Here is a 14162-nt window from a genome sequence, read left to right on the forward strand (position 1 = left end):
TCAATTGTTTGCCTTTTTGACAGCTAAGAATGTCTAGCCTCAAGATAGATACATTCCAAGATGACTACAAAATCACTTGAGACTTTCAGCTTCTGAATAGTAAGACCACATTTCGAAATGTAATGCCTTGAAAGTCAGGTATGCAAATTCAAATTCTGGATGGTCTTGAATGGAATACAGTGCAAATTCTGAAGTGTGGTAATGATTTGTCTAGACCTCCTGGCTCCGCCCACAAGGTTTGACTTCGGCCAATGAGGACAAGGCTTTATCCATGACTTGCAGTTAAGATTTCTTCGCACAGTGTCGATTATGTTGTATTTTCTCTAGACTGTGTCAGTAGGGTTGAATGACGTTACAGTAATTTGCCACAATAAATAATGCAGTATATACTGATGGATAATTAGGTGGTAATGGTGTACATATTTAGCCCTGCTTTTCAAATTGGCAATTGATGAGAAAGCAGATCACAACGTTTTGTATTTTAAAATGGAACCCCGGGCCTGTGTCAATTAGTTTTTATTTGTTTTCCTAGGTACGGCAGAGAATTCAGGGCAGAAACCCGGCTGTGCTTCTGAATGTTCTGGTAAGCTCAACAAACTAACATTCTTCACAGCACCATTAGATGAATCAATCGGTACTCTGCGGCATGGTTCTGTTTAAATCTAGGTTCAGGCATATGCAATGGATTATACTGCAGCTATGAGTATCACGCACGCCGTGTGCCCCACAGCTTTCCTTTGTAGTGATGTGTTTCTGAACCACCAACATGTATGACATATTTATGACCAAACCTTTAAAACAACTCCCACTAATGAAATAGTTTCCCCCCTGAACTACAGTTGAAAATGAAATTGCTCATGTCAGAAAAGGCCAAAATGCATAACAGAAGACTAGGTATTAGGGGCCATATGTATCAAGCCTTTTGTGATTCGCAAAGGCCAAAATTCGCAGAATTTCGGCCTTTGCGAATCGCAAACGGCCTTTTTGCATGTTTTGGGATGTATGAAACATTCCCAAAATAAGGAATTGCAAACTTGTGCGATTCCTTATTTTTCCATAGCATTTATGGAATCGCAATTTTGCGATTCCGTAAATGCTATGTATGAAGCATTTTTGGCTTGCGAATTTTGGTTAAGAATTCGCAAATTACCACCAACTTGTAGTTGATGGTAACTAGCGAATTCTTCCAAAAATGCACAATTTGGCATTTTTAAAGGTGGCATGTGATGCACACACATGCCCATAGGGCATGTATGTGCGCCATATGCACACACATGTTCTTTTCAGGGGTGCAGCAGGGTGTCTTTGAGACACCCCTGCACCCTTGCAATAATTCTCAAATTGTGATTAGCAAATTGCGATTTCGCAATTTGAGAATTATTTTGCATTCATTCCTATGGGCCTCCTGGCCAATAGGAATGCATTGAAAATTATTCCTTAATTGCGAATTAGCAAAATGCGGATTCGCAAATAAGGAAGCTTAAGGAATCGCAAATAAAAAGCGATTTTTTTCATACATACCATTTTGCAATTCCTAAATAGCGATTCCTTAAAATTCGCTATTTAGGAAATGCAAAATAGTTTGGTGATACATATGGCCCTTGATGTACTAAGGTTGGGTTCCGAAAATGCATTTGCAAATTACACTCAAACCTTTTGATAACCCAATCTGATTTTGTGAACTGATCTATGTACTAATAGGTCATTTTGTAACAATGGAAATCACAGTGGGTTGTTCAAGGACCTGTTGTGAATATTTCGTAGGCAGGTTGCAATTTGCGAGCCCCTTCCATTGGCTTGAATCGCTGGGATGGTGGCCTAAAAGGGATGACAGACCACCATCCCAGTTATTGCTTTTCAGAATGGAAACCTTTTTCTTGAATCAGCCCGAGGAAAGATGACTGCTTTAAAGATTTTCAGTTATACATCAGTGTAAATGGTCAATGGTTTGTGTCCATCACTTATATACACTTTTATTGACAATTTGGAAGGAATGAGCAAAAGACGCCCCTTCCAAATTGCGATTTCGTTGGGGTTGTAAACCTCATAATGTGATTCGGAAAATAATCTCAAAAGGGGGTTAAAACATTGAATAATTGGATTTTACAGTTGTAAAGCTTGTGAATTTGCAAACGGCAGGGGTTGCAGGTGCAAACACCCATAGTACTTGTGGCCCACAGCCTTAACTAACAGGAGTGTTTTTTCTATTAACACAATCGGTCTTTTTTCCAAAGGGGTTTATTTCTGCATAACGTGGTTCTGATATTTCATAGTCTTGTTTTGTATGTATGCATTGTACAAGACACATCATCTGTCTTGATGCTATGTGGACAGATCTGATATATATTAGGGTCAAACAGATCTCTGCTTCTGGATTCATCTCACAGAAACTTATTCACTGTTAGCAAGGGTGAGCATCCAAAATGGTATTGTTTACACCTGGGATATGTCTGCTCTTTACTTTATTTTCTTGCAAAAGCACACCTACATAATCCTTATTGAAAGCACAGTACTTTCACTTTCTATCTACTGCGCACTATCTAGCAGATGGATACATCTCACCACCGACTTGTTGTCCAGAGCGCTTGTAGCTTTCCTCACATTTCCAAATAAGCTATGCTATTTACTGTCATATTCAGCCCATTGCTCATTATCCTTCACCATTCAACCCCACTTCTCCTCTGCTTCATATAAGTACAGATTTGCATCCAAAAACAACAGGTTCAAATTTATCCGGGTACACATTTTAAATAATACAATCAGTTAGGCCCTAAAAACATCTAAAATGACACCTATCCATTGTTGCCAACGATTTCATTGTCCTGATAGCAGGTTTTTCAAAATCCGACATATGAGCAATCACAATAGTTTAATGACAGATTCTGGGTTCTCATTCAGAATATTTGGTGGAGAAGCTTAGCCAGTCCAAGAAATATAAAGGTTGTTGATTTGCTTCTAAAAGAAATGTGAGCCAGAATTTGTCTAAAATCCCAAAAGGGGAAACAACTGTTCTACATTGAAACTATTAGTTAGATAAGTGAGCTTCAGTTGAAAAATGTCAACATTGAGCATTGGTTGGTGTGCATACCAGGAATGGCACAACAGACGTTCATAGGGAGAGTTATTCAAAAACTGGATAATAAAATTCAATTCACTTTTTGATCTCCAGATGAATTATCAGGCAATTTTTATTTTAAAAAAATGTTTTACACCTAAAGAATACAATGGACTCCCAAAAGAGCGCCCATTTAGGTGGGGACAGAAATAACACAAGTTTCCACACAAACTGCCATGTGAAATAATACATCACTTCAAGCAAAAATATTGTATGTGATACGAGGGACGAATCCTCTGGGTCAAACTTAGGGGAAGAGGCCACTGTAAATGGCCCAGAATTCAGGAATGCCATGCGGAAATGTGTGCTGAAACACAATTTTCTGACGCTATTCCACATTACACAATGAATACATAGGGGATTACGTGTAAATCCATGGTAATTCTGCATCCCAGAGGAATTGATACCTGTAGTATCGGTAATTACTATTATAATTATAATGAGGGCCATTTGTTTGCCTACCCTAAAACGTACATGGTCTTGAAGTATGCACCAATGTTGTGTGGTTAGATGTTGCATTGCTCCCTATTAATACCCTATTTTAATCAATTCCAGATCTGGGGCTATGAAGTAGGTTCAGCTAGCCTAGGTCTCTTGTGTAAAGCATGCTGGTAGCCAGTATAGCTACATTAAATCAAATAAATACATTAAATCAAATAAATACTTAAATACTTAAAAACATTCATACACTGTTGTTATAAGGGGTGCCACAGATGTCCTGATTTTGTGTCAGGCACTGAATTCAGATCCCTGCTGTTTTTCACAGGAAGTACCAGAAATGAGAAGTATTTGCCACACATGGTAAGTAGCTCACTGGAGGTTAATGGTATGGTTGTGGTCAATGATCCACCTTGTTCTGGTCCAAGGCCATAAAGGTACATCTATTAAGCAATGATGGGCAATGACTTGAGGTGGGGAGTGTTCAAATCGAGATCTTATTTGTATTTCTTGATTCTTTTTAGAGTCTAGCATGCCAGGGTACCAAAAAGGACACACCTACAGCTACAAGTATTCAACAACAACCAGCACCTTCTTGAAGGGGACTGCCTATGAGAAAAGTGGAATAACGCTAGAGAGTTTGGTCATCGTTAAGGCACTGGGGAGATGTCGCCTTGTTTTAGAGGTGAGTGACTTTTGATGAACAGACGATCACAGTAATAGCTCAAATCAGAAGAAGTAAAAATATTGTTTAAAGTGATAGTTCACCAGAAAACGTAGGCAACAATCTTTGAACCAATGTTATTTCACTAGAAAGATACTTCAGTTTGATAGGCAGCTAAGACAGAGTTTTTATAGCAAAGTGATTTGTACTTTGGCCCTTAATGTTCATCTCTGTTTCTCTAGTCTTTTAAATGGTAGGAAGAACATTAAGCGAAATATAAAGATGAGCTATTTTAGCACACGTGATAGAATTGTAGACTGGATGTACTAAGCCATTTAATAGTCACAATCCGATGTATCCAACTCACAGGGTTTGGACAGCTAAATGGCCTACTGACATGTACTAAACCGATTTATGGCATACCTTCCAATTAGGGATGCGTAAGAAAGTGTATCAATGTTTGCGAACCAAAATCCAGCCTCAAAACATTGAAATGTTACATACTTGCAAGTTAGGGTGGTTACACATTCGCAGAGGCAATAGTGTTGCTGTGGAACTATTCCCCTTGGAGTATATAAAAATAACGTTTTTTTGAGCGTGGGCAATGGTCCTGCGGACAACTGTCAGCTCTTAAACATTTTTAAAAAGTCTATTATTTTTCATCAATGCAGACATGTTTCCTTTAAAGAAAATGAGCTGCATTGAAAAAACGTACTTTATTCAAATGTGATCACATAAGTGGTTGTGTGCGGACCCCAGCAGACCACCATGCCTGTCATGGCATTTAATTATAGTGATTTGGAAATTGTGTTCTACCTCATGAATATTGTTTAGGTAAGTTGGATTGCTACCCACTCCTTTTCAGAAATGTGTGAATTCACCAACTAGTCATAGGTTGTTTCTCAATAATTCCAAACTGGTTGCAAAAATATTTTGGGACCAGCATTTAGTACCTCTGACACATTTGTATGTTTGAACTGGAATGAATGAGTTTATTGATCAGTTAATTAAAACTTTTTATAATTAAAACCAAATACAACAACCTCATCAGCAACAACCACTGTAATACTTACAAATCCTTAAAATGCCATTGTTACATCAAATGTTATGGTAGCACCCGATTCTTTGCACTAAATAGTGCAAACAGCAAGAGAGTCATTTTGCAAACAAGTTCTGTACAAATGTGCCTTAAAACAGCATTGGTATGCCATTATTCTATACACACAACAGAGTAAGCAACACATGTGTCGTTTTGCGATCATGTTCTGTGCAAGTGCGCCATCATAAAGGTGCTCACATTTTGAAAGTGGTTGTTATGACAAAAAAGTGCGAATTCACAAGAAAAAGTACAAATTATGAGCATTCTAGAATTTAAATTTAACCTGTTTTCACACTTTAAAAGAAATCTAATGTTAGTTCGCACCAAGAGCACAATCTCACAAGTAATAATGAATTGTGGGCTTAATAAAATGTAAACTATATGCCATTCTCCTCCTTAAATTCACCTCTTCAGCCTCGCTATTTACAATAATATGCAAGATTTTAAAAATGTCTCACAATTGCAGGCCCCTAGGCTGTTAGCGATTGCAGAGGATATGGTGTTGTACATTTTTTTTTTGCTTAGACCATGAACTTCAAGAATTTTCCACTGAGCACTAGGTCTTCTCCCTGGAGGACGGCTATTACTGCCTGCCAACACATACGAATGCCTTTTCTTAGAAAATGATACTTCAATAGCCATTTTCTCTCCTCCAACAGTGCTGGGCATGTGCGTAAGATAGCTGTTATGTTCTCCCTTGCGTATTTGCAAAGGCGTCATGCAGACTCGGTGGATGGTCTTAACCAGGCAGGGGAATTGTATAAAGGAGTAACACTGCCCAGGCGATAGCCCAGCAGCAACATTACAACATAAAATGATGGACGGAGTATTGAAACTTTTCAAACACTCACCCCAGTCAATAATCTGGGTTTAATCTACTATTTATTTGCTCGACACATCACCCCAGTTTAGACCCAGCCATATGAAAATCAGACTTGACCCTATTCGCCATAGGAACAGTGCAGCCCAAACTGTCACGCCAGGTCCTCCCTGGACCAGACACAAGCACTTTGGGATCGGTTTAAGGGTATCACACCCTCATCAGCCAGGCTAGCTTGAATTCAGTGGTAAAACAAGCAAGGGACCCACGTCTTGGCATACCCTTAGCCACTTAGGGCACATATAGCATCATCACAGAATAAAATGATGGCCAAGGTGTTGAAACTTTTCAAACACTCACCCCCAGTCACACATCTGGGTTTAATCCATCGTTATTTTGCAAATCAATCTTGACCCTGCTCCCCATGGGAACAGTCCAGCCCGAACTGCCGAGCCAGGTCCTCCCTGGACCAGAAACAAGCATCCTGGGACTGGTTTTGGGGTATCACCCCTCATCAACCAGGCTAGCTTGAATCCAGTAGTGCAGAGAGTAAGGAACTAATGTTTGGACAAACCCATAGCCATATGGGCGCATATAGAGCAACTGCACAAAATAAAATGACAGGCAGAGTGTTGAAACATTTCAAACACTCACCCCGAGTCACAGTTCTGGGTTTAATCCATTGTTATTTTGCTCACCACGTCACCCCAGTTTAGACCCAGCCATATGCAAATCAGTCCTGACCCTGCTCCCCATGGGAACAGTCCAGCGCGAACTGCCAAGCCAGGTCCTCCTTGGAGCAGAAACAAGCATCCTGGGACCGGTTTTGGTGTAATACCCCTCATCAGCCAGGTTAGCTTGAAACCAGTGGCACAGCAAGTAAGGGACCTACATCTGAGCATACCCTTACCCACTTAGGACGCACATAGCAACATCACAAAATTAAATGATGGGCAGAGTGCTGAAACAATTCAAACACTCACACCTAGTTACAGATGTGGATTTTATCCATCGTTATTTTGCTCCCCACGCCCACCCAGTTTTGATCCGGCCATATGCAAATCAGTCTTGATCCTGCTCCCCATAGGAAAAGTCCAGCCCGAATTGCCAAGCCAGGTCCTCCCTGGACCAGAAACAAGCATCCTGGGACCGGTTTTGGAGTATCACCCCATATCAGACAGGCTACATTGAATCCAGAGGCACAACAAGCAAGGGACCCATGTCTGGGCACATCCATAGCCACTTAGGGCGCACATAGCAACTTCACAAAATAAACTGATAGATGGAGTGTTGAACATTTCAAACACTCACACTCAGTTAAAGATCTGGGTTTAATCCATCATTATTTTGCTCTCCATGTCACCTCAGTTTGGACTCAGCCATGTGCAAATCAGTCTTGACCCTTCTCCCCATGAGAACAGTCCAGCCTGAAACACCAAGCAAGGTCCTCCCTGGACCAGAAACAAGCATCCTGGTGCTGGTTTTGGGGTATCACCCCTCATCAGCTTGGCTAGCTCGAATCCAGTGGCGCAGCAAGCTAGGGGCCACTGGCTTGGCAAACCCATAGCCACTTAGGGCACACAGAGCAACTGCACAAAATAAAATGATAGGCATAGTGTTGAAACATTTCCAACACTCACCCCCAGTCACAGATCTGGGTTTGATCCATCGTTATTTTGCTCACCACATCACCCCAGTTTAGACCCATCCATATGCAAATCAGTCTTGTCCCTGCTCCCCATAGGGACAGTCCCACGCGAACTGCCAGCCAGATCCTCCTTGGACCAGAAACAAGCATCCTGTTTCAGTGTATCACTCCTCATCAGCCAGGTTAGCTTGACACCAGTGGCACAGCAAGCAATGGACCTACATCTGGGCATACCCTTAGCTACTTAGGGTGCACATAGCAACATCACAGAATAAAATGATGGGCAGGGTGCTGAAACATTTCAAACACTCACACCTAGTTACAGATGTGGATTTCATCCATTGTTATTTTGCTTGCCACGTCCACCCAGTTTTGACATGGCCATATGCAAATCAGTCTTGACCCTGCTACCCATGGGAAAAGTCCAGCCCGAATTGCCAAGCCTGGTCCTCTCTGGAAAAGAAACAAGCATCCTGGAACTGGTTTTGGGGTATCACCCCATCAGACAGGCTACATTGAATCCATTGGCACAGCAAACAAGGGACATATGTCTTGGCATACCCATAGCAACTTAGGGCGCACATAGCAATTTTCCCAAAATAAACTGATAGACGGAGTGTTGAACATTTCAAACACTCACACTCAGTAAAAGATCTGGGTTTAATCCATCATTATTTTGCTCTCCACATCACCCCAGTTTGGACTCAGCCATATGCAAATCAGTCTTGACCCTGCGCCCCATGGGAACAGTCCAGCATGAACTGCCAACTCAAGTCCTCCCTCGACCAGAAACAAGCATTCTGGGACTGGTTTTGGGGTATCACACCTCATCAGCCAGGCTAGATCGAATCCAGAGGCACAGCAAGCAAAGGACCCACATCTGGGTATGCCCTTAGCCACTTAGTGCGCACTTAGCAACATCACAAAATAAAACAATGGGCAGGGAGCTGAAACTTTTCACACACTAACACCCAGCCAAAGATCTGGGTTTAATCCATTGTTATTTTGCTCACCACGTCACCTCAGTTTGGGCCTGTCCATACGGATATCAGTCTTGACTCTGCTCATGGGAGCAGTCAAGCAGCTTTAATTTCGTCTTTAGCCCAAAAGTTCCCCCTAGATAGTTTTGTGGCTTCAGGAAACTATAAGATCCAATTGTCATCCATGCATGTGACCTTTTCAAAAGCTGCACCTTATCTGTCTCATGAAATATTTTTTAACCATCAAGTTCAGGGCCTTGTTGAAAGTTGCCTGACTAGGACATAGCGCCCATAATGATTCGATCTACAACCTTTGCATTGCCAGTTACATATATTCATTTGTTCGGATATGGCTTTCCACAGGATGTTATTTAGTTAACCTTCCTGCACTCTTTTCATTTTGTGGCTCATTTTTAGATACATGGCTAGGCTGGCCAGGTCTTGTTGACAAATCCAAATTCTAGCCTCATTTGAGCTGGTGATGTGTAGCACAGCAACAAGAACACCTGCCGGTATGTGCTAATGATCAAGCTATCTATTGCTCCGGCTTCCCTCTCCCTAAGTGCTTCAGACCCACGCGCTAGGGTAAGGGTATATTTTGCAGAGATAACTTGTACCAGGGTTTGAAGAGTCAAGCCTTTTAAAGTACTCCTTAATGTGCATAAAGTGGTTGTCAAGGTGTTACTCTATTTTGCTACTGAGCGTTTGTGCGCTGTGAAAATAAATGTCTCTTACATGGAGGATTACCCCCAGATATTTATACTCCAGAGCAGCATTGTTCAAACATTATGTGGTTGCCAAAGTTCTCCCTGTGATGATTGACATTGTTTTAGTTTTTTTGAAGTTGATTTCTAACCTATGTGCTTCCGAGTACGTCACCATGGAGTTTATTATTCTCAGAAGGCAAACCTTTGAATGGCTTAGTAGAACAGGTTTGTCAGCGTACATCATGTTAGAAGCATTAAAACCTGCTACCTTGTGGGCATGAGAGTTTGCTTTGCTAAGAGTTGTTGTTAGTTCTGCCACATACAAATTAAAGAGGAGTGGCACAAGAAGCCAGCCTTGTTTCAAACCATTGCTGGTGTTTTTTTGGTTGAGAGGCTTGTTCTAGGCCCAAGCCAGATTCTTATCTGTGTGTCAGTATGTAGGAGTTATATAGCATTTCGAAGGACAGGTGCTAATCCCCAATTCTGGAGGTTGTGCCAGAGTGTGTTGTGCTAAAGAGCATTGAAAGCAGACACAAAGTCCACAAAGCATGGATGTACATTCTGGAATGGCATGGTGAGCATAAAAATGATGGATTTAGGCCCAGATCTCTGACTGGGGGTGAGTGTTCGACATTGTTTAGCATTCTGTCCATCAATTGCTCTTTTTGCAGTTGTCAGCCCGAGTGGGATGCCCAGACGTGGGTCCGGTGCTCATCATGCCACTCAATTCAGGATATCCAGGCAGATGAGGGGTGATACCCCAAAACCGGTCCTAGGATGCTTGTTTCCAGTCCAAGGAAGACGTGGTCCAGCTATTTGGGCAGGACTGTTCCTATTGGGAGCAGGGTCAAGACTGATTTGCATATGGCTGGGTCCAAACTGAATTGGCATGGTGAACTAAAAACAATGGATTTAGGGCCAAATCTATGATTGAGGGTGAGTGTTTGAAATTGTTCAGCATTCTGTTCAACAAATGTTCTTTTTGCAGTAAACAGCCTTGCTGCACTGATAGTTGTTTATCCTGTAGTGTTCATTGTTCGCCTCTTGGTAGCCGATGTGGTGTCAATTGGTAGAGTTGGAATGGGCGGTTTATCGTATATGACTGATCCTGTTCCTGGGGACTATTTCCATCTGACCACCCGCAATTTGGTTTGTGTCACTTGAACACTTGATGGTTTCTTTTGCACAGAGAAAGCGTGGACCAAGCCCTCCTTTATGTTGCTAATGTTTAGTGGGGTGGACCTTGCCAGTTTCACTTGAGGTGCCTGCAAATAATGTCATATCTCTTGTACCCTTGTTCCGTTCTTTTGCACGAAGGGAGCGTGGACCATCCTCTCTTTTACATTACTGGTGCTTAGTGGGGTGTATCTTGCCAATGCAGTGGAACTCCCACTTCTTCCAGTTTCTGCTTCCTCCATTAGTGACTTCTGAGGTGAAACCACATACTTGGGAGCTGTTCTAAAGATAGAAAATACCTTGTCCTGTCTTTTGTTTGCATCCCCTTGTGCAATCTATTTGTTATGAGCTTTTCTTTGCTGCTTAGGCAGTTTTTAAGTCTCGCCCAGGCAGCGCGCATGCGCTGCTCTAGGAGATGACCTTTTAGAATCTGTCATTTCAGGCACTCGTGCTTGTGGCGGCATCCACCTTCCGAGAGCGAGCAGCGGCGCGCAGGGGACATCTGTTTCCAATTAGCGTCTACTCGCTCCCGCAAGGTGGATGCTGCCACAAGCATGAGTGCTTAAAAAGAGCTGACCGCCTGTGCTTATAAACATGGCAAATCTTTGTTGTAAACATTCTAATCTACTACGGTAAACCCTGGCTTTGTGGTGAACTGGAACGCATTCGAAGCATATACGCTCTTCTGTCAAACTGTAACTGCATCCATCCTTGAGGAAACAAAAAAGGTGTTTCCTTATGGGCAGTGGAAAATATTGACTATATTCACTACAGTAAAAATTATTTAGAACAGCCTTTAAGCGTGCTTGGCTCTTTCCAAACGACATTTTCGGAAATGATGAATTAAAAAAATGTAAAGCATACATTGATGATGACTGCAAACATGTTTAAAGGCTATTTCTGCTTGGGTTTATATAAAAATGTTTTTTTGTCTTCAATTGAGATTTTTCCCTTCCTCATCAATGAGGCCTTCCCTGTTCTGCGCTGCCCAATTCTTCCCTGCGCTCTCTTTCCCCTCTTTATTTACAACTTTTTCTCCTTTTCTGTAGGGGCATTGGAGGGGCACTTCCTGAATGACAATTCAATAGGGCCCTAAATGTTGGGCTCAAAAAAGAGATCAAGGGATGGCTGGGGACAAGATAAAGACTTTTCAGCCAGTCAACAGATTAACTCATTTGCACCCCCATCAGACGTACACAAACGCACACATAGGCGCGCGCAAAAAAAGGCCCTCACGCATGCGCACACTGGCTTTTCCCCTCTTCATAACTTTTCTGGATGAACGGAAATGGGGGACGCCTCTTGGAGGCCTTTAAAAACACGGCTTAGCTTTTCTGCTCTACAGCCCCACTGCTGGTCCAGATAAGGTGCCCCCCCCACCACTGGACAAGGGACCTTCCGTCTAAAGGGTTGCCCCAAGTATCCAGGGGATACTGACAGCCATATGACAAAAAGGAAGTGCGATTAAAAGCAGCGCTCATTGAAGCAGTGACTGACTATAAAAGCGCATTGTTATTCAGATTTGTAGGGGGAGGGCTGCTGCTTGGTTCAGTTTCAGCTCTGCTACTCCTACTCAGAGCCTCGTCTAATTATTCTTCAAGTACTAATTACTAATGTAAGCGATGATTACACTTTTTATTGAGAGTTTAATTACAGGGAGAAAGTCAATTATCGAGTAGTCATGTCACTCCCAAAGAGCAAAAAGTCAATTCATGATGTTCTAACTTGGATTATTTTTGCATAATGCCTCAACTGTTCAGGGCCACACAATGCAGCTATTTATTTCCATCTAACAGCTGTACAATGTGAGACATTTATGTTCTAGCTTTTTTTGTGTGATTACCACTTTGAGCGTAATAATTGTATCAAATGCCATAAATTCAACATGTTGTTAGGACAGAGGCTTAAATGCAACAAAAACACAATCCCCTTGTGCAAAGTATTCACTATAATATTTTGCTGTGTGTGCCTTTTAAGAACACCAGTTAAAGTGCAAACGTTACCTTCTGACTTGATTTTATAATACTACTTTGAGAGTTCTTCTGCCTCTTAGCTTACTTAGGGCACTGTGGCCCAAGATATTTTGTGGTTAGATCTATTTAGGATAGCTTTTGCAACACGTACTGCTGAATAACACGTGCTTCTCGGACACAAAATCAGACACTTTGACTTTACCAGTGCTTGTTTGAAATAAACTATTCAAGAATTTCCATCCATCCATCTATCCAGCCATCCATCCTTTCAATCATCCTTCTCTTCATCCAGCCTTTCACTCATCCATCCTTGTACTCAATCTAGTCCTTTTTCTTTTCACTCTTTCATCTCCCATTCTTTCACTCAACTATCCATTCATCCATCCTTTTGATCTTCCTTCTACCCAATCACTCAACCATCCTTCCAACCTTTCACTCATCCATCCTTTTTCGTTCATCCATCCACCCTTTCATTCATCCATTAACCCCTTTGCAGCGGCCGCGATTTTGCGGCAGTGCGGCTCTTCTGCAAAATGGGCGGGGCCGTGTCGGTGGCCGACAGCAGCACTAGCGAGGTAGCGCTGGCCGACGGGAGCACGCAAGGGGTTAACCCATCCATCCTCCCTTTCACTCACCAACCAGTTTCTCATCCATCCGTTCTTCCAATTATCCTTTCACTCATCCATCCTTCCATCCACCTACGCTTTCAATTGATCTGTCCATCCTCCCTTTTACTCACCCACTAAGGGTAGAAAGTTCTCAATTAAACAAGCAATGGCATAGCCAATAGGTCTTGCCTTTGGGGACCTTATAAGTGTTTAGCCATGCAACAGTTGATGTTGTTGCACCAAGGATATTGTACTGCATAACTAAATACTTATACGGTTCCAAAGGTGATACCTATTGCCTATGCCAATGCTTGTTTTGATGGAGACTGATTAGTGCTGGCACAAGAGTCAGTATTTCCAATTGTATGAGGAGGCTTCCTTGAGGATGACTGAGCGCTTGACTTGCTTTCAAAGAGAGTATTATTCAATTCTTCTGTTAAATGGTTGTCTTTACAGACGTTGTGTAAATCATTTGCTTTTTATGGTTGTGTAGTTCCAGACTTGATTTGGGGTTTTATTTCAGTTAGCACTGCACCAAGTGTTGAAAAGAGGCTTGCCAGTTTGTCTATCAATGGGCCACAGGTGCACACCACTGCGGATTGCGCCACTTTCACTCACTGGATCAGATTGTTGAAGGCCCCTATTTTGGTGTTGATTGCTGTGACATAGATTGCCGAGGTATTAAGTCCAACTGCAAAATTATTTGACACTGATACATGAGTGTATCCACTGCCAACTGAAATTAGTTTAGCAGAACTTCCTAGGTACCCTTCATTCCACCATTTTGCTGCATTGTGTAGTTAAGAATGTCATGTAATGTTGCATTGGTTTCGGCCAGGTTGGAGAGAGGGTGCCAGGGGTACGCTGTGAGCACATTTACACCTGTTGGTACCAGACTCCTTTCTTGTAGTTGGAGGGTAGCTTCCAAAGACAA

At 42.1% G+C, this 14162-nt stretch overlaps 1 protein-coding gene across 1 annotated transcript in view; it reads left to right on the forward strand.

The window, feature by feature from the left end:
• The window catches only part of LOC144784068 (uncharacterized), a 1315621-nt gene that overhangs the window by 15622 nt on the left and 1285837 nt on the right, over window positions 1–14162 (forward strand). The window contains exons 2-3 of the mRNA XM_078662758.1: window positions 533–583; window positions 4078–4238. Coding sequence (XP_078518884.1) covers window positions 533–583; window positions 4078–4238 — 212 coding nt within the window. The remainder of the gene's footprint in view (window positions 1–532; window positions 584–4077; window positions 4239–14162) is intronic.

The sequence above is a fragment of the Lissotriton helveticus genome, chromosome 10 (assembly GCF_964261635.1).
Source record: "Lissotriton helveticus chromosome 10, aLisHel1.1, whole genome shotgun sequence".
Lineage (NCBI taxonomy): Eukaryota > Metazoa > Chordata > Amphibia > Caudata > Salamandridae > Lissotriton > Lissotriton helveticus.